At 39.3% G+C, this 24,937-nt stretch overlaps 1 protein-coding gene across 6 annotated transcripts in view; it reads right to left on the bottom strand.

Moving 5' to 3' along the window:
• Window positions 1-864: 864 nt before the first annotated feature.
• LOC139963787 (target of rapamycin complex 2 subunit MAPKAP1-like) overlaps window positions 865-24,937 on the bottom strand; it is a 37,350-nt gene continuing 13,277 nt past the window's right edge. For 5 of the 6 annotated variants that reach the window (XM_071964915.1, XM_071964916.1, XM_071964913.1 and 2 more), the window contains exons 3-12: window positions 18,544-18,717; window positions 17,626-17,643; window positions 14,861-15,003; window positions 10,850-11,025; window positions 8,604-8,798; window positions 7,904-8,013; window positions 6,988-7,095; window positions 4,417-4,557; window positions 3,149-3,286; window positions 865-1,660 (exon numbers count right to left, since the gene is read on the bottom strand). In XM_071964915.1, the coding sequence (XP_071821016.1) occupies window positions 1,464-1,660; window positions 3,149-3,286; window positions 4,417-4,557; window positions 6,988-7,095; window positions 7,904-8,013; window positions 8,604-8,798; window positions 10,850-11,025; window positions 14,861-15,003; window positions 17,626-17,643; window positions 18,544-18,717 (1,400 nt within the window). In that variant the 3' untranslated portion in view covers window positions 865-1,463. The remainder of the gene's footprint in view (window positions 1,661-3,148; window positions 3,287-4,416; window positions 4,558-6,987; window positions 7,096-7,903; window positions 8,014-8,603; window positions 8,799-10,849; window positions 11,026-14,860; window positions 15,004-17,625; window positions 17,644-18,543; window positions 18,718-24,937) is intronic. The other variant, XM_071964917.1, reaches the window with a different exon arrangement.

The raw sequence follows: 24,937 nt of genomic DNA, 5'->3' as shown, positions 1-24,937 counted from the left end.
TCTTACCCTCCCTCTAACCCCTCCCTCTAACCCTCCCTCTAACCCCACCATCCTCTCCACCCTCTTACCCCTCCCTCTAACCCCACCCTCTAACCCCACCCTCTCACCCCTCCCTCTTACCCCTCCCTCTAACCCCACCCTCAAACCCCTCCCTCTAACCCCACCCTCTCCAGCCCTCCTCCCCACCCTCTTACCCCTCCCTCTAACCCCACCCTCTTACCCCTCCCTCTAAACCCCCTCTCCACCCTCTAACCCCTCCCTCACACCCCTCCCTCTTACCCTTCCCTCTAACCCCTCCCTCTCTAACCCCTCCCTCTAACCCCACCCTCTTACCCTCCCTCTAACCACTCCCTCAAACCCCACCCTCTAACCCCTCCCTCTTACCCTTCTCTCTTACCCCTCCCTCTAACCCCTCCCTCAAACCCCTCCCTCTAACCCCACCCTCTAACCCTTCCCTCTAACCCCTCCCTCTTATCCCTCCCTCTAACCCCTCCCTCTCTAACCCCTCCCTCTAACCCCACCCTCTTACCCTCCCTCTAACCACTCCCTCAAACCCCACCCTCTAACCCCTCCCTCTTACCCCTCCCTCTAACCCCACCCTCCTCTCCAGCCCTCCTCTCCACCCTCTTACCCCTCCCTCTAACCCCACCCTCTTACCCCACCCTCAAACCCCTCCCTCAAACCCCTCCCTCTAACCCCACCCTCTCCAGCCCTACTCCCCACCCCCTTACCCCTCCCTCTAACCCTCTTACTCTTACCCCTCCCTCAAACCCCTCCCTCTAACCCCACCCTCTAACCCCTCCCTCTTACCCCTCCCTCTAAACCCCCTCTCCACCCTCTAACCCCTCCCTCACACCCCTCCCTCTTACCCTTCCCTCTAACCCCTCCAGGTCTATGTTAAAATAACATATTGACCGTCAGCCGAACAAACGGCGCATGTAATACTAAAATCGCTGTTATCCGATTACAGTGCTATCATCAACGTTGTGTTGCACAACATCTTTAGCTCTTCCTTCGACAAAGTAATTCACTACTAGGAAAAGTTATCACGGCAATCCATGTTATGAGGTGACTTCTGGAAGAATGTTAGTCTTCATATGTCATAATAAGGAGAAAAGGAAAATTTCTCCCAATTGACACAAGCAATTACTAATTAATTAAATCATCACTATTGGCCACCTCGTTAGACCAGATTGTAAGTGATATGTACCCATCTTCCCAAAAATCCCTCAAAAGAAATTCTCCTGCACTCTCCCATTCCATACAACAATTACGGAGTAACACAACACTATGGCCTTCTGGGTTAGACCATTTTGTACGGGTTATGTATCCAGACTCTTTTTCTTGTTATGACAAAGTACACAAGAGCTTCATCTAATCTACACATTGAGAGATGTGAACACCACTAAGGTTATCAGGTTGTTATTAGGTTGTTCAGGTTGTTAGTTAGGTTAAAGATATGTTCAGCTCTTTGGTCCCTTTTTACTGTATTTGTTCTTCCTCCAAAGTGTATAGTCATGCTTGACAGCGCTGGCTCTCAGCTCTAAGATGTGGTTAATCCTTCTGACTATCTCCTTGGCTTTGGCTGGGCTGGCTTCAAAGTCATACTGTTTGAACTCGTGAGAAGGACTCTTGAACGTCAAGCGGAAGACCGTTTTGCCTGAGACAAAAAAAACACACACTATGAATCAAAAAGTTGTTTCATTAAACAGAAAAAAAACTTACAACATATGATTAAATTGATTCTAAACAACTTTTGTGCTAAAAAGTTAACAATAACAAACAAACAAAATAAAAATAATGAAGAAATTAAAGAGCTACATTAACGCCTGAATGAAAAACAAACATCCCGGGACACTTCATTCATTGTTTCACTTGAATGGGTAGCATGGTGAATGGGTTGTCATAATACTATTGTCTTACACATAGAAGCAACCAAAATGACAAAATATAGCAGGAATTTCACAGATTTTTAGCTGAGCTCCTTCACTTTCTCTCCAACAGGGATTAAGATATCAAATCAATTTTCTTAAAGTCCTTCGAGATCTCAAATACAGTAAAAAGGAAAAGTTCAACTGGGAATCCAACTGCAGTCCCATTGTATAACAAAATTGCTGGAAAATTACTAAAACATTTTAGGTTAATTACCACATCCTTATAGCTTTCTTTTTTGATGGACATACAAACGCTACACACAGAAGGTATGTGAGGCTGCATACCAGAAACTAATAATGGTAATAATGACATCAGGCATAATATTAAGGTGGTTGGTTGTGTGACAATGCTTTAATTACCTAACATTTAATAATTACCTAACATTTAATAACATTTAATACATTTAACATTTAATTACCTAACATTTAATACAGTAGTCTGGGAGACCGCATAATGCCTATTAATGGTGCAGCATATCCTTTATTACTATTAAAAGTGGATGGAGGGGTTCCTTTCTGGATTTACCGAACCCTACTTAATTTAGTTAAAATAAAAACTAAAATAAACAGCAGTAACAACTTCTGAACAAACTTTGCTGATGATACGTTAAAGGATAACAAGGCTAGGCTTACCTAACAGTGGGTTAGCAAAGTTTCTTACAATAAGCCTAAATATGTTTGGAAATTATTACTGACCATCTTGAGGTATGAGACATCAGCTGTTACAAGATAACCGAACACTTTAAAGGGTATGAAGACTCGCGCAAAAAGAAACGTCTAATGCCGGTAATTTGACCTAGTTTCGAATGAGGTTTTACAGAAGTGTTAAACACCACCATCGATCCCAGAAAATACACACCCACCTTGCTACCGTCGGTAATTAGACACTAGTGTACAGTCACTACATGCAGCTACGGTCAATACCTACAGCACAGTGTATAAACGATACAGCGATGGACATCTCAGGTCCAGCTAAAGATAACAAGGTATCACGTTTCATTACTGTCTGCATTTTGTAGCGACACAAACAAAACGTCACTTGCAAGCAACAAAAAGTTAACTTTTCAGATGGCCGCACGCTGTTTGGGGCGAGTCTTCAGTGCCTTTAACAGTGCTTGGTATTGCTTTTGTTGTATGTACGTATATGACCAGAGACCATCTGCTTACGATACTGACTGCTACCCTGCCTAATTCTCTTCCTAACAATGTCCTACCTTGTTTCTCTTCCAGTATCTTGCAGGCAGCTACTCTGTCTGATTCAATGGTTATGGCCTTCTGTTTTGTCAGTAACTTGGCTGGAGTGTGCTTGTTCTGCTGCACGGGGTCAATCTCCACTTTCTCTCCCGAGATGCCTGTTTTTAAATGAGAGATCAGAGAGCAGATATTTCATTAAACTGTGTATCATATCATATATCTTATCATGTCACATTGAATTATACACCAGCTATATCACACCACATCATATCAAAAGATATTATATCGCATATATTATACAATATCACACAAATCATACCATATCACATATATCATAACATATATCATCACATATATCATACAATACCACATGTCATATCACATTATCATACCATATCACATATATCACACAGTACCATATCAAACATATCACAAATATACCATATCACATATATTATACCAACTCACATATGTCATACCATATCACATATATCATACCATGTCACAAAATATCACACATAACACCATATCATACCATATCACATATATCATACCATATCACATATATTATACCAACTACATATATCATATCATACCATATCACATATATTATACCAACAACATATATCATACCATATCACAGATATTATACCAACTACATATATCATATCACATATATCATACCATATCACATATATCATACCATATCACTTATATCATACAATATCACTTATCATATTATATATCGTATCAGATGATATCATACCATTTCACATATTACATTATATTTCATATCATATACCATATCATATATTATATTGTACATGCTATGGTATCACATCCGATGCCATATCATACAACATACCACACCTTACAAAATATGACATCACATCATTCCATACATCGTTTCATACACAACATAAGACGATACCACATCACACCACATGATGTTCTGTTAACACAGCTTTTGGAGAGAAAGAGCCTTTTTACATCTATTTTCGATGATATTCCAAACTAAAGTAACACAACAATATAGTTCATTTGTTTGACTAAGTCGACCTTCATTTCGTACGATGAAGCAAAACTCTATTGCTTGTTTCTAAATTATTCAACTAACTCTTTAACATATGAATAATACGAACACGATTAAAACAGTCTGGGCCACTAAATGTTAAGACCCCGACTGGAATCATTAAGTAGGGAAGCTTGTTACCTAGATAATGGTAAGAAAAACTTTGGTCATATTTGCCCAAGTCGTGTTTTAGTCATAAACTTAAAAAAGTCTTACCGAGCTGTATTTCGTTGGTTGGGCGCAGTTTGTGTAACATGTTGACCCTGAACGACTTATACTGGGTGCTGATGACGTAGGAGAGTTCCTGGCCGGAACCGTGACGGAATCTCTCACTCGGTTTCACGTACGACCTCTTACCTGTGAACGTGGTGCAAACACATCGTAAACATACGTAGAGAATGAAGGAAAAAAGTATGAAAGCAAAACACACGACATGCGATATTAACAAATACTAGCACGGGGGGCAATATTATTCACTGAAGGTACCTGTCAAAAGTAAGGTAGTGAGGGGGATGCAGCAAAGTACATAACCTTTTGTGTGATTCAGTTTCACATGATAGTCACTGCAGGTCAGCAGAGATAATCTCTATTGTTCGGTATCGATTCATCCTAGCTAAGCAGCATATTGCAGCTTTACCTTTTGGACATGGTGACTAATACAAAGTTTTTGGCAGAACTTCTCTACCCAGGGATTTCCCAAAGGCAGACAATATGAGGCCTATATAGAGAAGGAAAAAAATTCCAGAGGCTGTTGGAACCCCACCCCCCCCCCCCCCAATCTCAAATGTTGTTCATAAATCAAGAATATTGGTTGATTGAATGTAACCTATTTTGACTAGCTAATCCCTCCATTCTTTCCTGGAGTAGATCGCAGTGGGTGTTCTATGATGACATAATTACAGGTGTCCTTCAAAAGTTTTTATTTCCTATAATATTCTTGTTGATTTATTCTTGAAACCTGATACATTTCGAATTCTTGCTCAGCTGTCAAGATTCTCTACATTTAGATTTATTTTTTAAACTTTTTTGTACAAATTTTATTTTCCTCTGTGATGTTAAATATTATAAAAAAGGGGCAAGAAACAACATTCACAGCTGAATTGCTGTACATCATTCAGTTTGCTGTTGCCAGATGCCTATTCACAACTACCACCAAATTTTGAAAAATTCACATCTTCACGTCACACCAAATGCTACGAAGATGTGGTTTTAACCTGAAGATGCATAAAATTCCCAACGTTTTAATTAACCATTGGACTTTTGCCACCGGAATATAAAGGTTATAAATTTTTAACTACAACATTTCTCAATAACTGTTAATTATTATTATAATTATATGTTTTTGGCATGAATTCATTCTAAGACCTAATGCATCTCTTAATGCATCTGCTTTGAGTGGATGTTGATAAATTTTTCCGACGATTTCCAATACCATAAACCCAATACGATATGTAACCCATGAGCTTGACTTATTACCCATTTTTCAAGAATTTTAAATTTACAACAATTTTTGAAGAAAAAAAATGTCAAAGTCTCAAGTATTTTTTTTTTTTAATTTGCAAAAATGTTCTTTATTTGTGAGATTAAATACTTATTCGATAAAGTTTCTTGGTCAGGAAATGTTGGAAACAAGAGTTTAATTTATTAAATTAATAAATCTCTTGCTCATTAAGATTCTCTTTGTGAAAAAAGAAAAAAAAACAGATCATGCAAGGACAATTTTACTTTGATCAGCTTTGAATCTAAGTTTGGAGTTTGTTCAGTAGCCTGAACGAGATGCAAACTAGCTGCGGCGTTTTTTTACTCTGAATAAAAACACATGTCATGGCCACTTGAAGCCAAAGATAGCTTCGTTAATTTCCGTTCGGCTTGATCCAATTCGCTGGCATACTATTTTTAGCGGTGGATATGTCCGTCAGAAGTTAATGAGAAATTACGCTATTGTTTTAGAATGTCTCTGGGTGACTGGGTCGGCTGTGTTTAATCACTGCAGGAAGTCACAGCTAGACTATAAAAATTGTATCCCAGTTCGTTTGGGGATTTGCTGGCAGTGTTTAGACTAGCGTAATTAGTAACTGCCACCAACAACTTGTTGTACACTTCCTGTTATAATCAGTGGATGTATTGAAGACCGGGGGTAACCCTAACACTGAAGTCTATAATGACGTGTTTCTAAGGACAACAGACCCTGCCACGAGGACGAGGGATTTTGCAGACATTCTGACTGGGTGAGGAGAGAGGGAGGGAGTGTTGGATAGGGGAGCAAGTGACAGATGATATGGCCCGTCATTAGGTGGGGGATGGGGGGGAGTTATAAGGGAAATTACCCTCCCCTTTTGGATGGTAAAAACTTTCTTGAAAGAATTTAACAGGAATTTTGACCAACACAATTGGATGGGATGAAAGGAAACAGTCCCAATTTCCCCTCCCCCCCCAAAAAAAACATAAATTAGCTCTGGAAAATGGTCCACAAATTTAATATTTGGTGACCATGTTTGGTTTGTCTATCATTACTCGGGGAATTATACCATGACAGTTTGAGAGGAGACTTTGCCACAATCTTGTAGTAGAATACTATTACTACTAAAGGAAAGATATTGGAAATAACTGGGTTTTTTTTGGCACTGGCATTTTTTAGCATGTTGCAGAAAATTGTGACATTCTAGGCCTGCATGGTAACCAGTAATGGATGAATACTACCAGATTTTAATCAGAATATCAAAAAAATACAACCTGATGAAAAATATATGGCAATAGAGTCAAACCTTCGCACATGTGATAACTTACTGTGCTCTCTGACCATCACAAAGTTCAGGCATCCAATCGAACTCAACTTAGCGTCCAAATCCAGGGACACACCTGGGTCGTTAACCTTCTCCATCAGGTAATCAGGACCTAACAAGTGAAAGGATCAGTTAGTAACAAAGCACTTTTATCTTTCAAAACATAAGGAAACAGAGAAAACAAAAAACCGTTTGAAAATGAAAAATAAATAAATGTGCAGATGGCTCATTTGGACAGTTCATTTTTTCCAGACGTGTTTTACTTTCATCATTCTAATTTTATCCTCAAGGTTACAGAGTGAAAGTTCTCAAGGGGTCATATGTAGTGATTACAATGTGATATCTAAAAATATTCTTCATGTGTCCACAAAACAATTACACTGTGAACACAGTGCAAAGACAACATGACAAATTCTGTATTTCAAGGAGGGTGGGGGGGGGGGAAAGGAAGTTGGACCTTTTTGAGACTAATCTTTTGGATATGTGTGTCACTATTGTTGAAAGGTTCTTACTACACAACCTGTCTCTCTAAAAAGCAGAATGCAGAAAAAAAAGATATCAAAACATTTGAAGCACATGTGGCTCAATGATGTCATATTGAGACTAAATCAAGTCTTCAGGCATTGTGTGTGAGTGAGTGTGTGTGTGTATGAAGGATCATAATATCTGTCATCTCTGCTACATGCAATAAGATATATTTTTCTTAGCTGTATGGGTTAAATTGTTTGTCACAGAGTCCATTCGTCATGGTAGGGTTTGAGTCATCTACTTTTAGAGGAGGGTGGTTGGGGGGAATGATGGAGGGGCGGGTGGGTGGGGCGAGTTGTTCATGACAGTTATCTCTCATCGCAGAGACCATTAATGATGGTGAGGTTTAGTGACTTCCATTTTTACTACATTCGGAACTGAGCTGACTCTACCTGCCGTTGGGATGATTCCCTTCCTCCGTTTCAGCGCTTTGTTCATCAACTCTCGGAGAGTGACCTGAGTATTATCGATCGCAAGCTTGGACTCTCCATCTGAGGACTTTCTGAGGACAAAGAAAGACAGAGCAGGACAACAATATGAGTGTCTCATAATGTCTCTCCCGATTCTGAGAAGTCAACGTTCCAAAGGTCTCCTTACGGTTTCTCAGATGAGACGATTCTACTCGCATGTTCGCTATCATTTCTTTCCTGTATTAACAAACTGCCGAATTAAATCCAATATCTTCACATGTGAGTTACAGAGAGATTTAAAAAAATCTATTCACATGTGAATGCCTAAGCCACCTCCCTATTGTTTCTTACATGAGATGAGTATACTCAAATATTCACAATCATTTTTTTTCGCCCCCTCTGTACCAGACTGCCCACTTATATCCAATATCTTCGTATGTGAGTTACTAACAGATTTATGAAAGTGTATTCACATGTGAATGCCTAAGCCATCTATCTATAGCTTCTAATATGAGATGAGTATACTCATATCTTCACAATCATTTTCCCCCTCTACCAGACTGCCCACTTATATCCAATATCTTCACATGTGAGTTACCAACAGATTTAAACAAATCTATTCACATGTGAATGCCTAAGGCCATCTCTCTATAGTTTCTGACATGAGATGAGTTATACTTACATGTTCACAATTATTGCTTCATCTTTACCGGACTCCTGAGATTCCTTATCGGGGAGGACCGATGCCTTCTCGACGAGAGCCAAGGTACTGAAGCCAAATTTAGAGATGGCTTCTTTGCAATCGAGGGCAGGAAAGTCATCGTCCACCTCACCCTCCTCCTCGGCTATCATCAGACAGTAGTTATCAATGCTGTCTCTAGAGAATAAAGAAACAGAAGAGAAAATACCATCAACGGTAAACACAGACAATCTAAGGCATCGAGCATGTTGCATGAATTTAAAATATTACTAGTTTTGGCCAGCACGCCCGCCCCCCCCCCCACCAGACTGACAGCCCGCCCGTCCATCTTTCCCTCCATCCAAACTCTAACACTTTTTAAAAACTTATTGGATGTGTTTTGAATGTACATGAAATATTCTCCTAATTATACAAAATAGAAACAAGTTGTTTTGAAACTTGTTTTGATAATTTTAGGTTCATCAAATTATGTCTTAAAACCTACGAAACCATTTTCTTCTTTTTCGTTTTTGGAATTTCTGTTCTTTCTTTTGTATATAATTGTAAAATTATTAACAATAAAAATTTCCTTCGTGATAATACAACTTCCATGAGTTTCAAAACTTTATAATATTTGGCTCCCTGCACATTGACTACTGTACACTGGATAATCTCTCGCCTAAATGTGACTTTAACAAGTCTATCACACATTTAGAGATGAGCCAATCGCCTCAATTCCAGCGGGGGCAAGCATCCCAGCGAGATGGTGTTTTCTGAAGGTATCCCTAAACCAACAAGATACATAAGATGGGGGCGACTGGAGCAGCGGGGAAAATAATAGCAATGACTATGTAAGTATCAATTTTCACAGAGACAAAATGAGGTGAAACACGATTCCGTATAAGTGCAGTCGTGATAATGATCGGAGCAGAGACCTGTCTGTGAAAAGTTTTGAATATTAATGGCGACGATGTCGACCGAGTCGAGTGATTGACAGAAACAAGATATGAAGATGACTGGGCCAGTCGTCGCAATGAATATTTGACGAGTTTCACAGGTTCCTCTTCAGACGCCTTCGGTCCTGAGAGAAGTGAGCTCTTGACAATTCTTGATAACCCATAAAAAGCAGAAGAAGAAAATAAAGAGGGAGGGGGGTGGGGGGAAGATGGGGAATAAAATTTTAAGTCTTTTTATTTTATCATTGATATTGTTTGCACTCATTTAAAAAAAAAATCTCAATGAGAAATGAAACGAGTATTATCCTTAAAATTTGCCTTAAAAATGGTTACAATAGTGACCTGAAAAAATTGCAGGCCAACCCACCCCCACCCCCACCCCCCGACTTCTCCCCTCCCCCTATATCAAGTGTTTATATATATATAAAGACACGTTGTTTAACCCTTTTGATTAGACCGAACTGTCCTCAGACAGACAGACAGACTGACAGACATCTGGAGTTAAGCCTTCTTCCCTCTGTGGCAATAAATATTTTGTCCTCTACTATCCTGATTTGGAGCAGAGTTTTCCACTTCCTATTAACTGATTGCCTGTCCTGTACGAGAGACATCGACCTTTTGTGTACATTGGATGAGGATATTATAAACCATAGTAAATGGAGGGTATTAACGATAACACCACACAGACTAACGATCTGCTTCCTCACTGGTGTAGTACGATGTATTGAAATTCCTCAAATTTATTGATCTCAAAACTCAGTCAGGTTTTCTATCTGGAATGGGGAGAAATATTGTGTAGCCTATTTATATTACGTGTGTCTTTGATACTAGATTAATATCGTACAAGTTTGAAAGTCTTCAAGAATTGAAGAACTTTTCGTTGAACTTTGACTTAGACCTTTTTTCCGGGCAGGAAGTAGCTGTTTCCAATATTCATGTAGATCTCCTCTGATTACCAAGGATGTATAAGACAGTGATGAGCCTTGGTAAAAAAAAAATCACAGAACTTTGCAAAAATTGCGGTATAGGCTCCAGTTTGCGTATGTTACAGTGTGTAAGGATAATAGTATTTGTCCCCGAGGTAGAAAAGAAAACATGGATATTCCGCGAATTCCCGGAAAAAGCTCAGGCCCGATAAGAAGCCTGAGGGCAAAGCTTATTCTATAAAACCTAGCCTAGTCTAGCAAATCCAAGGCATCTTACAATGTTACTTCACCAACACGTATTGTTAGGAACTACTGACTGCTTCTATATCAATTACTTTCTCTACCCTCGGGAGAATCTCTGTCATACCTTAACGGTGGTTCGTATCCCTCGTTTTTGTAGTGCCAGCATATCAAGCCAATGACCTCGCTGACCTTTGCCGTGCCGACCACTTGTATCTCCAAGGGGAACTCCCTGGCATCCCCCTCACACATGTCCAAGAAGATACCAATCTTTTTGATGCTGGTTCCCGATCCGATGTGAGCCTGCGAAGAACAGAAGCGCACACACACGAACATGAAGTGTTGGCAGTCTGACAACGTTTGCATAGGGGCAGTTCTTTATATTATTCTCAGGCGCATAGACACAACATCATCCCTTCTACAGCTCCACTTTTATCCCTATCCACATCCTCCACAACCACCCCTTTCACATCCTGAACTACCATCCATTTTCCACTTCCCTCAACCGTCCCTTTTAACATTCCCTATCCACCTTTTCCTCTGAGCTCACGGACCACCCCCTATTGACACCCCCATCCACCTTTTCCACTTCTCACCGACCACCCCTTTTGGCACCCCCTATCCACCCTTTCCATTTCTCACCGACCACCCCTTTTGGCACCCCCTATCCACCCTTTCCATTTCTCACCGACCACCCCTCTTGACACACCTCTACCTCTCAACATCCCCACTACAATCCCTTTCCGCATCTCCACTACCACTCCTTTCCACATCTCCGACAACCATCGCATCCATACCTCCCTCGGCGATCCTTTCCATATCCCCCACTGGCACCCTTACCACATACCCCACTATCAACCTTTCCATATCTCCCATTACCACCCTTTCTATATCCCCACTGCTCTCCTTACCACATCCCCCACTACCACCCATACCACATCCCCCACTGCCACCCATACTGTGTACCACCCACTACCACCCTTTCTATATTCCCCACTCTACTCATGCAATATCCCTCACCTCTGTTACTCCCTTTAATACAGTGTGATTGCATAGAACCTGTTCTTCTCAACATATTATTTCTTCTCTAAAATTAATGGGAGTTAAGAACACAAAAAACCAAACCTTATAGCAGCAGGCACTGTAAGAGCAGTGGGAGGAGGGGAATGCCGGACTATCGGTCTAAACTACCACAAAATAGTAGCACATCCTGGGTTTCAACCTCCCTCCACAGCCTCTCCTCCATCCCCTCCCCTCCCCCCCATTGCACATATCTTCATTCAACCAATATAAAACACATTTATATTGACATCACTTGAATTCATTATATACTATATACCGAGTATAGAGAAAAGAATATGACCAGGTGAAAATCTTACCCCCTCTTCCCCATCTCTTATCCCTCCCTACCCCTCCCCCACACCCCTTCTCCTAACAAGTTTAAATCTCATCGACAATTCTCTTAATTGATGAATGATCTCCTTCCAAGCCATCTCCCTTTTTTTTTCCTTTTTTTTTCCTAGTTACCCAATGACTAAATGCAACACAAAGAACCTACGTAACAAAAAAAACTGAAAATTTACGATCAAATTTGATCAATTAATAACCGAAGCCGGAATGAATCGATTACCATTTAAACGTACATGTAAACACTGAAATAAATTAACCACTGAAGCTCTACTGTGCCATGGTACAATCAAGTTGTTCTTTCATTTTCCTTCTTTTTCTTTATATAGAAACCAAAGTGCCAAATAGCAGCTTTTTTTTGTTAATAGCACTGAAGAAACAGACTTTGAGCTTGGTAGTACAGTTATTAAAGGGCTTCTGCTAAACATAAAGATATCGCACCTCTAATTGTAGAGATGTCGAAGTGAAACAAGGACGAAATACGAAATATTAAAGGGATCTCCCCCAATCCATCTAATTTCGCTTTTATTTTTTTTTTATTTTTTAGAACATTTTGCGCTGAGGAGTCTTTATCTCTGCTTATAACTGCAGTCATTCCGAGACCGACGTCGTCGTGTAATATTTTACGGCCGTCTGCTCCAAGCCAGAGTCTTACAGAAAGTGTGTTGAATTTGGAGAGGACATCGAGCATGACCTAGACCTAGTTTCTTTCTCAGAATGATTCCAGTCGACGAAAAAATTGGCCGCATCAAATATTTAAAAATATAAATTGGCTTTTTGATGAAGAACTTGGGGGGGCTGATGTAAGAAGTTTTACTCTCTTTCTATAGACAGTTTTCAAGACAGAACAACAACAACAATAACCATAGGCGTACGAGGCGGGGGGGCAGACTGCCCCCCCAAATTTCCCAGAGGACAAGAAATTCGGGCAAAAGTCCTGAAAAATTCGGGCAGCCTAAGAGGAGAAAAAAATATATATATATAAATATGTAGTAGCTTGCCCGAATCTTTTTCATATTTTTGCCCGAAAATTCCGTGGAGAGCGTTCTGTGTTATTTGTTTTGTGACATTAATATTAATATAGGCCTAATGATTTTCTTAATTTAGCATCATGATGCCCGAATATTTCCATGTAACACCACCGTAAGCGCAGCTCATCTGGGCTACCACGCTTTTTGCACTATCTCCCAAAATTATTAACAGGGAACGCCGCTCACAATCGTGGTGACAAGCATGCATGGATATTAGCAGTCTCTGAAGTGAAAAAACCGTAGTAAACATTTTTTTCTAACTAGTCAACTGTATACCTGGACATCCCAGACATGAGTGTATATAAGAAACATTTTCTTTTTCTTGGATGGTGGGGGGGGGGGGGAGTGCCTACAAGCCTAAAAGTACAGGTTTATCATATTCTTTGTTATTTTTTATACTTTTATTGTGAGACAAATTGCAGTCTCACCCGACACAGTGACATTTTCCCGCCTACGTGTCGTTGAAAAATGTATGTTTTTCTGGGGGTAGCTGAGTACTGTGTTAAAATAATACATACCGTAACTAAATAGGAGCTTAAAAAATATACTGTCCTAGTTTTCCCCGTCAAAGTGATGTTACCATTTTTTCTTCTTCTAATATTATAAAACTTACTGGTTTATATATTTACGAGTGACCCACTTACCTGTCTCCCCACAACCTATGCACCGCATTCTACCGTGTCTAGAATGCCCTGGTAATCTTTTAACACTGTACACCCTCACTGGCCCTAATGGCCTTCCTTCATTTTTCTACCCACAAAGTGTCTCACTGTGTTTTTCGGAGTTAGAAAAATTTTCGCGAAATTCGCCCGGATTACCTTGGATTTATACTCTAGAAGTTTCCTATCAGGACTTCTGCACTTCCAAGGATCTTTACCAGCCTGATAAGTATCCTTTTAAATAGGAGTTAAAAAATATACTGTCCTAGTTTTCCCCGTCAAAGTGATGTTACCATTTTTTCTTCTTCTAATTTACCAAATTTTTGGGGAAGTGTAAAGTTCTAAACGTGAGATTATAAAATAAAGAATGTCTAGATGCAACTTGCAAGGCCTCAGAAGTGCCATTTCCGGCAATCTGAGAGGCATATTTTGCCAAAAAAATTCTTGTATGCTACGCGCCAACCGATGGTGGCGCTCCGCTTAGATAGTGTCACGGGAAATTTCGGGCACAAAAGTTTCTGCCCCCCCAAACCGAAATGGTCCCGTACGCCTATGACAATAACCAAAGAGTTTCTGCTTTTGGGGTGTTTTTTCTTTCTGGTGTAATATAAATGATTTAAAAAGCAAACTTATACTGTTTGAATTAACAAAGTGTATTAAAATGTAGGTACTGTAAATATGTTTTTGAAGAAAGAAAAAAATTGAATTTATTTAATATTTTTTTAGTATGATATCATTATTCGAATGGTAGAATGAGAAGGAGGAGGGGCATTGACCGGAGGGGTCGGTCATAGAGGGCGCACAGTGTTAAGAAAGGTTACCAGGACATTCTAGGCACGGTAGAACGAGGGTGCCAAGGTTGTGGGGAGACAGATAAGCGAGGAGCGAAGTAAAAACATATGTATGAGTTAATTCTAGGACAATTTCCTACTGTAATTAATGCTAATACCAATATATACTGTCCACCCATATCATGCTTCAAAGCACTCATACTGACAGTATAAACAGTTCCTATTGACTGCTATTAGTGACGATACCTACCTTTCCATCGAACTTTGCAAATTCCGAGAACGGATTGCTAGCCTGTTGCGGATACTGCTCCAGTTGCTGGGACAGAGCCGACCGGAGTGTCTTTTGGACCGGTTTGACCTCCTTCCTCCCGAACAGATCATCCTCTTCTTCATCTGATTAACCAAACAAAAATAAAAATAAGAAAAAGTTGAACTTATTTTACTTAACAATGAATGCAAAGTGTGAACCTGTATTATGAGTGCCTTTAATAGATATTAATATACATGAACAAGTCATGAATATTCATCTTTGGCTGAAATAATTACCAGCCGATTCCCTAATGCTAATACCACTTTATACTGTCCACCCATATCATGCTTCAAAGCACTCATACTGACAGTTTAAACAGTTCCTACCTTTATCTGATTCTAATGCTAATACCACTATATACTGTCCACCCATATCATGCTTCAAAGCACTCGTACTGACAGTATAAACAGTTCCTAACCTTGATCTGATAGAAACACATGACATTTGTAATGCTCATAATGACAAGTGCAAGTGCTCTGAAGTGGGATATGAAAGAAAAAAAACAGTACTTAGCCAAAAAATTATCCCAAGTGAGTGCTTATTAATGCAATAACATATATGCAATAACAGTGACACATTTAGTTAAATATTAAAGCTGCATGCAGTCAGTGTACAGTTCATGTTCTCTAAGAACAAGTCGTGTATCAGATGAACATGTTTGTTTTGTATGCATTCGTGAAATTGCCTTACCAAGAGGGTGGTTTGTCTTCATGTAGAACAAAAAGCAACTGACATCAAAATGAATAAAAACAAAAGCATTGGGTGTAATTAATATGAAATATCATTGTTGGGCTAGAAAATTAAAACGGTAACCTCAACAGTATAAATGACATGTTTCTATTTTAAACTAAAAGTCTGGAACTGTTCATACTGTCAGTACAAGTGTTGTGAAGCATGAGAGGAGAGGACAGTATACAGTGCTATTAGCATTGGGAAATTGTCCAGAATGGCTGGGACAATTTTTACTGCACTTTCATGTCACACTTCCAAAGCACTTGTACTAGTATGAGCAGTATGAATATCTTGAAGGTTTTCCTATCAGATAAAGGTTAGGAACTGTTCATACTACCAGTATGAGTGCTTTGAAGCATGATATCAGAGGACAGTATAGAATGGTATTAGCATTCAGAAATAGTCCTGGCTGATATCCCCACACAGTTGGGACACTTTTTTTCTGTACTTGTACTGTCTGGTCCTGCTTTAGAGCACTTTTAGTGTCAATGTGAGCAGTATAAATACCATGTTTTTATCAGATAAAGGTTAGGAACTGTTTGTACTGTCAATATGAGTGCTTTGAAGCATGATATGGGAGGACAGTATAGAGTGGTATTAGCACTGGAAAATTTTCCAAACTGGCTTGGTATCCCAAGGGGTGCTCATTTAAACGTCTTAGTTTCACAAATTTTCCCATCACACAATGCTTGTGTTTTTGTTAAATATGGGTGTAGAAACAGTGGCAAAGTCCTTATAGAAAATATGCCAAAAAATCTACCACACAGAAAAAAAAATTATATTAATGTAGGTAGGCAACATTCAAAAATCTTGCAGGATCTCTGCCACAGTATATATCTTATTTCATTTAGTAGAAGATATTACTTTGTTCTGTAGGGCCTGAAGAGACGAAACGGAAGGAAGTAAAAACTGCACAGCGTGTAAGAAAGTATACGGCACAAATAATACGTGCATAATGAATTCGTGGGAAAGGCAAGGAAGGGTTGAATGTACAGCGCACAACCAAAGCAGTGACAACAAAACAAAATTTCAAAAACAAGTTCCCTCAAGAAATGTAGGTAATGTACTATCGCTGTTCGAATGTTGTAAGTCTACAAGCTGTGGGGTGCATGGAAGGTGAGAGAACTGTAAAAATTCCTTTTCTAATTTAACAAATATTTGAGTGAAATGGTGCATTACTTTACACTTGAGAATTATTTGCCAACCGAGCTGAGATGCTATTTTCTTTTTAATGAGTATGATAGAGATGTTTTTGGGTTTTTTTCTTAATGACACCGAAATATGCTCGACAAATGCACACAAATATATGGCAACTTGACGGCGACGATTGCCTGTCTGCGGGCAAGCAACCAATCGGAAGATGGCACTTCACCGTTCTTTCTCCTGATTGGTCAAAGACATTTGAATCATGTTGCGTCTCATGTATGCATGCGAGGTCAGCGAATGTGCTAATGTCAAAGTCTATCATCAATAAATCATAAATTCAGTATGCTGTACTTTTCTCCTTCTAAAATATTGTACGAAATCATGGCACAATACAAAAGACGTTTTAATTTATTTTATTAAAATTAATCAGTAGTGAATTTTAACAGGAAGACACCTCAATGAACAGGTTTCATAGTGTCTTCACAAACTACGATACAGTACTAGCACCGATATAAAATTTTGTTTTTTTTAGATCGCTACATTTTTCAAAAGTAACTTCCGTCACCCAAAACAAGGCTTCTTCAATAAAACTGGCCAAAACTGTATGAAGAAGAAAACAATTAAGAAAGAAACAGATAACAGCAAAAAGAGTTGGAATAAATTGGTCGATAGATTTATAATTATAAAACAAACAAAAAAACAGTTGGAAAATATAGAAAGATATGATTTGAACACCAGATAACAGCAAAAAATTTAATCCTCGAAAGAAATGAACCCATAAGATGGAACTCAAAAACTCAGGATGGACTGTTGTCAGTTACACTCACCGTACATCGTTTCAATCTCTGAAGCCGATGGATTAAAGTCAAAAGCAGAAATATTAGGAAGTTTGCCATTAAAAATATAAAAAATATACGAATAATACTTACTGTCACAACCAGTGCAATCTGTGCACGATTCAAACTTAGTCGTTCAATGTGGATGGGGATGGGGTGGATGGGGGGGGGGCAAATGACTGCTGTCGGTCTTACAGCATCATCCCTAACTGGTACATCACCCTTTGGGTACAACCCCCTTGGTAAATTCTATGTATACCCAGATATAGCAGGGAATCACAACCATTTTGTCTATTTCTCCCTCCCTCTCGAATTCCATTCTATTCTTTTTATCTAAATCAACCAATTACCACATACACATGTACATACACACACATACATACATACTAAATACTGATATTAAGCACTGCGCTATGCAGAACAAAATGACCCTATCAATGCTGTCACATTTTTATTTTATTTATTTTTTGGTAGGATTTAAGTGACATTGCAAAGCTCCAAGCTAGCAGTCTACTTCATGATAATTTATTGAATAACAAATTGACATCAATGAATATTCATTAATGCAAAATTGCTCATACTGTACGACTATGCAGTTTTGCAGTACTTACTGGAATTCTGACACCCTCCGCTCCATATCAATCCAAAATTTTGAGGAATGTTGAATTTGACAATCTGATTCAAAATATGAAGAAAGATTTCAAATATTCCATCAAAAGCCGACCATTTATTTGACTTCCTAGCACATTTGGGAGATTGATGATGTTTGAAGAACATACTGAATTCATTTCATCATTTTGTCATTTTCAATTTATTTTCTCCACCTCTTTCTCCACCCCTCTCTCTCTCTCTCTCTCAAATAAATTAATCATTTTCGGTTTTCCAAGGCATATAATTTTTTAAACCTACCCGGGAACGAGCTACAGTCTTCCTTCCACTGGATTCTCTGACATTTCTTCTGGGCTTGTCGGTCCTGCTTCAGTTTCTCCAACCGGATGGCAGTGTTCGACCGTTGACGGAAACCGTAGTCGAAACTGGATTCGATTTCGTACGACTCCCGGTTGACATCGAATTCCTCATATCCTGCAACAAAAGAAATTTATAACAAACTAAAATAATATAACTTAGGTACAACAATAAAAAAAAATCCAAAAAAGTAAATGACAAATATATACAAAATATAAAACGTATGTGTAAACACTTTGGATGGTAGAATGAGAAGGGAGGGCAACGACCGGAGGAGCCGGTCGCTGAGGGTGCACAGTGTTAAAAGATTACCAGGGCATACTAGACACGGTAGAATGTGGTGTCAAGGTTGTGAGGAGACAGGTAAGCGAGGAACAAAGTAAATATACAAAATATAAAATGTACTGGTCGGGGTATAGTAATTAGAGACAATAATAGTTACTGTACCTATATAGTTACTGTACCAGTCAGTTGTCTCACTTTCCAATCTACAGTACTCAGCCTATCAGACTGTCCCTTCACCAATCCCAGGTCACTGGCTAAACCCTCCCCCTTTCCTCCCCCCTCCTCTTGCCCTCAAAAACAACCCTACAGATGAGAGTGAGTGATAGCACATTGAGATGGTTGTTTGTACTACGAAAGACTGCCAAAGTAGCATTGATAGTAAAATACACACTGCAAGTTATTTCCACATGTAGTTGGAAAAAGTTGCAAATAGTTCCATAACTTGCAATGAATAATATGCAAATAGTTCTAACTTGGCAATAAATAATTCATGAATGACGCTGAAACACTTTGCCGCAGAGCAAACCTCGGCAATGAAAGTGCAAAACTTGTTTACCAGTCATTAGGCTAGGTGGAATGGGAAGGTGCAATGGTAGGGCGTCGAGACGGGTAACAGAGAGGAGTGTAGTACAATGTTCTAATTTAGTGTGTCGCAAAGAACCCCCAGTCATAATTACTGTAAATGTGCATCTTTGAATTTTGCACCGACCAGATCTACTGGATTATTATACCACCCCTATAGTGAGCTGCATCCATCGTGTGCGGGGGGGGGTGGGGGGAGGGAGGGGGGAGTGTCACCTTCTGTGCAAGATCACTGATTGATATAAACAAACCAAAGAAGACTCACAAACTGTACAGTTGCTAACAGGATGTTCAGATTCAACTCACAAGTTAGAGTACAAACTTAATACATAGAGATAAGCCAACTATGCGTCAGACATATCAACACACATAACTTACATAGATACAGTAGTTTATATTTAAAAAATCAGATTGCATTGTTGCTAAATACCCTAAAGTAGTTTTTAATTTAAATAAACTGGTACCAATCTCTCTAACTTTGGAGATACTGAAGTCAAGGAACAGTAGTCATAGGACCATGATCCATCCGAAGAGGAGAAGTTCTACCGGCCCAAAAAGCTAGTGTTCTATTCACCAAAGTTTACCCATCTCTCCTACAAGTGTACATATTGAGCATTCTTTGATTTTTCAACATTCTTTCATTTCTATTTTGGACAACCAGAAATTATCCTTCAAGATTTGCCCTGGGCTTGCAAAGATAGGATAGTTGCATATATTATAAGAGCAAAAGAGACTTTATAAAATACTGCGAGGCGACTAGGATCAAACTAGACTGACGTCGACAAATGTGTGTGTACTTTCTGTGTCTTTGCATACCCTTCAATCCTTCTACTGTACAAGCACACAAATTCATGTTCCTTTTTGTTAACATAAGTTTGTGTGTCTGTTACTTTAACATGGAAATGCAGATCTATGAGCTCTCGCAGCTTTGGCGATTGGAGGCGATGATACATGACGAACGACAGTAAATGCATCATCATGTCAAATCTGTTATCTCGGCTGATGAACATTCAAATTTGTACTTCAAAAAGTCTTTTAAAGATATCATCAGAGATGGCAAACTAGAACATTGAACTTGTTCTGGTAATGGAAGTACAGTACTGTACTGTACTGTACTATAGGTATATACCCATGCATGCACAGTTTGCAGACATAAAGACCTTCCAAGATGGCTGACAATGAGCCAATTTAATGTAGCATAACCATAATAAATCATGCCATATGCAATGGCCTGTCAAAGCAGTTTTGGATGGAGTGCTTCAACCTACCCCCCTCCCCATAAGCGATCCCCAAATCAGATTTCTGACTCAAACCCAGTTCTTGACATACGTATTTAAACTTGCCGCGGTGCAGGGTCGCTCAGCTGAGGTTTCTGTGAATGGTACAGAATGCCTATGGAAACAGCTGATTTGGTTCCGCTCCTGACACAGGCTGACAGGGAATAATTTATCCAGTACCGCATCACAAAATGCTATGCAAAATGGTTACATTGCTATGTAAAATGGTCATACAGGTATTGCTATGTAAAATGGTCAAATTACTATATATAGTGTACACAAGTACAAGTACGCACAGCAGTTTTTGTACACAGAGACCATAGTAATTTATAGAGACAAAGTGCAGAGCCTTACTGACCGTCGAGAACAGGTACGGGAACGAGAGCAGAGGATCCATCTGCCATGAATGTAGCTCTCTGAATGCTCATCAGGAGAAGTCGCAGGGCTCCTGACACCCAGGGGATGAGGGAGAAGGGATGGAGACATGGTCATAGCAGAGCTTTTCACACTTCCATGGAACAGTTTCAACATCACTGAAAATTGGTCTGACTTCTCCCCCTCTCCTCCCCCCCCGACTCTCCCTTCCAAACTTGATGAAATGCAGTGTTCATCTGAGATCATCACATCAAAAATGTATCATTGAGGTTCACTAAACTAATGCAAACTGCGCATGAACAGGAATATTTTCAGATCACATACAGTGATGCATAAAGATATTAATGGACAAGATTTGACTAATGAATTTCTTCTCTTCAGCAAGTAGTTTGCTTGAGATCATATATTCAAGGGCATTTTATACCGTTTGGTCTCTTTAACGCTGTTATTATTACACAGTACCCCCATCTTTAGAAAGTATAGGCTAGATTTAGTAAATCACCTAACACTGAAGTATATGTATATGTATGCATTTTTTGATTTTTTTCTGGGGGGGATTTGTGTTTTATTTTTATTTTGTAACCCTTCAAACACTCTACGTCCTCTGGCCTGTCGTGTGACCTATGACCCTACTAACACTCACCTTCACTAACAGACGACTAGTGTATGAAAGTTCAATAAAAACTCAAAATGTGATCTTCATGCCAGACTTGCCTCGTTCTGCTAACAATTTGTAGATTGAACTGGTTTAAACTCTGGTCTGTGATCTGCAGATCAAATATTGCGAGCCTTGGAGGGGATTTCTCTGGAGATAATTGACCGTCGTCGGGAGAGGCGGGAGAACATCGGCCGCTTCTACGGTGAGTTGTGAAATGGCAAACTGTTTACTAAAGGAAGACTCCATGACTGTGCTGTGTAAAGTTTAAATCTTATTAAAGGTGTATTTGGTGATAACACTTGTTTCTTCATTTCCTGTGTTTTCGCAGTCAGAGTTGACAGAACCCTCGAGAACTCAACAGAGAGATGGACTCGTTCTTTGACTTCGTCATGAAGAGCTTTGAACAGACTCCTTGAACAGACTCCTTAAAGTATTGACTCATTCTGTAAATCAATCTCTACTAGTTCGTTGAAAATTATCACTTTCCTTTAATACCGAGTTTTTGTACTTTAGGTGAATATTGCTGTACGGTACGGTTTGCGACCGAGGAGAGAAAGAGAATCGGAATAGAAAATTTTTTACGGAAAGGCAGATACTGGAGGGAAAAGAAACAGACAAGTGTTTTTGAAAAGCTTTAAAAACATGCTTGGAAATGATGTCTTTCTTAACACGCATTCATTGAATAACATGATGGTGTAGTTGACTTTTAAACCTTTCTATTCAATAATGAAAGTGAAAACACAATGGCAGCTGAATTGCAAGAAGTCTGGAGGAAGGGTTTGGAAATTTAGCAATCAAACAGTCAAGAGCAGAGGGTCCCTCTGACAGACTGTCACTGGTAATGGAGACCTCAGAGCGACAAGCTTGTATGTTTACAGACCAGACTGACCTCAGACTGACATTCCTGTGTATTTAAAGTTTAGACTGATCTCAGAATCAGAGATACATGTACGCTTACAGACCAGACTGATCTCAGACTGACATTCTTGTATGCTTACAGTCCAGACTGAACGCAGACTCAGAGAGACATGCCGATATGCATTCAGTCTAGATTACTGATACCCACATGTGACTAGCTTGTATGCTTACATTGATCTCAAACTCAGCTCAACTTTTAATAGAAACTATTCAACAACACTACTGTACTAAAAGCAGTTCAGTCTGAAAAACAAAAACAATCACTTAAAAACTATGTCAGTTTGTTATTTAAACACCCTGTGTGCAAATTATAAAACATGTCATCCTCTTAAGACTTTCACAATGTGTTTTGTGTCAATCAGATTTCACAAATATTTACGCTCTGTCTGTCTCCCTCGCTTTGTTTACTCATAATACTCACGAGTCTATCTCCAGACGAGTCATGATGACACCTCCCTCGCAGATGAACTCGCTAGCAAAAGTTCATTTCCTTGTAATAATGTTTGGTGTCTGATACCCTTCTACCTTTCATCCTTTCTTGTCATAAAATGAGAAAAGTATGAAGCCCACACGGTCGACAGCGTTACAATACCCTCAATGTGTCATTACTTATTTAAGCCCCTCTGCGCTCCCCCCGAATGAGGACTGATTAAAACAACCGATCGGTTGTAACGGCTGCACAACAAGTTGTAACTAACTACTGCCGTGCCGGCCGAGGCAGCTTGCCTTCGATATGCTCAAAAATGTAAGCGACAGCTGGAAAAAGGCGTGAAAACTAATTTTTAAGGAAATGAAGAATTCAGTACCAGAACACTTTGGTGTTAATAAAATAAGGGAACTCGCCCGTTTTCCCTCAGGCTCTCTGTGCTGCCAGCATCAGAAAACCCTAATCAAGTCATCAATTATTTAGATTCGAGAATTGAGACGTCATGTTTCCCCAAATAAAGTCGATGCGGTTCCTTACCGTTATACTTTACAATTCCTGTTCAATGAGCCTTGCTCTAGACTGAGTTTTCAAACTGATCCGCTAATTTGTTCTCTCCTCTCCCACCCCTTCCATTCTCCCCCACCCCTTCCATTCCCCTCCCCCCCAACCCCTGCCTCTTTGTTTCTCTCAAATCTCAGTGAATAATTTACAAGTCGGACACTTTGAATGGTAGAATTTGAATGGTAGAATGAGAGTGGCAATATACGGTCATAGAGGGCGCACAGGGTTGAAAGGTTACCAGGACATTCTAGACACGGTAGAATGAGGGTGCCAAGGTTGTGAGGAGACAGGTAGGCAAGAAGTGAAGTAAATTAAAATGACATCCTAGAGGTTATTCAAAGGATCCTCAAAAGCACTTCAACCATATCTCTTTCCCTTTCTGAGTTTCTTCTTTACCATCCCATCCCACCTATCCCTTCCCCCCCCCCCCCCTGGTCACAACCACTCTCTCCAACTCCACCTAATCTCAATCAGATATACATATAATTGTGGAGAAGTTGCAGATGATGATATGCATTATAATTTCAAGCTGAAAGTCTCAAAACCTTTTAATCAAAAAAGCAAAAAAAAGGAATTTAAGAAGCTACTACTGTGAGACAAGAAAATTTTAGAACCGAATATTGTTGACACATTACTGTACCACCACCACCACCACGTACAGTGTAGGGTTTATCAATATGCTGCCCCCTATGTAGTTTTAATCAGGAAGCTCCCTAGTTTTATCTATGTGCTACCACCTATACATGGTCTAGACAATATGTTAGATGGCTGTAATACTCTTTTAAGGTACCATCAATTATAACTGCATGGCTCCAGAGTTTTAATATTTACCATAAAATACACTGGATATGAATAATTCTGCAACATTTTGCATTATAAAATCTGACCAAAACTACCACCAGCCTTGAAAATTTCACAAGTGATATACCTTCTAATTGATTTTGAAGACATGAAATACAACAAAGTTTTGGAAGGGTTTTTAACACTCCTAAATATTCATGAAGTATGTCAGGAAAACAGAAACTAAAACTAAAATAGTTCTGGATCCACTACTAAATCCACTACTCATTCACAATAATAATTGATATTCCAAAGAGATATTTGTAAGTGAAATAAACTAAGACACCATTTAAATTCTCTCATTTCTGTTTTTCTGTTAGGAACTCTTTCCAAGCCTATCCACCAGTTTATCTTACGTACTACTCCCAAATCACGCAATACCTCTTCGATCTAAGACAATTTCAAAACATGCAG

The sequence above is a fragment of the Apostichopus japonicus genome, chromosome 22 (assembly GCF_037975245.1).
Source record: "Apostichopus japonicus isolate 1M-3 chromosome 22, ASM3797524v1, whole genome shotgun sequence".
Lineage (NCBI taxonomy): Eukaryota > Metazoa > Echinodermata > Holothuroidea > Aspidochirotida > Stichopodidae > Apostichopus > Apostichopus japonicus.
This window is presented reverse-complemented; position numbering and strand designations above follow the sequence as displayed.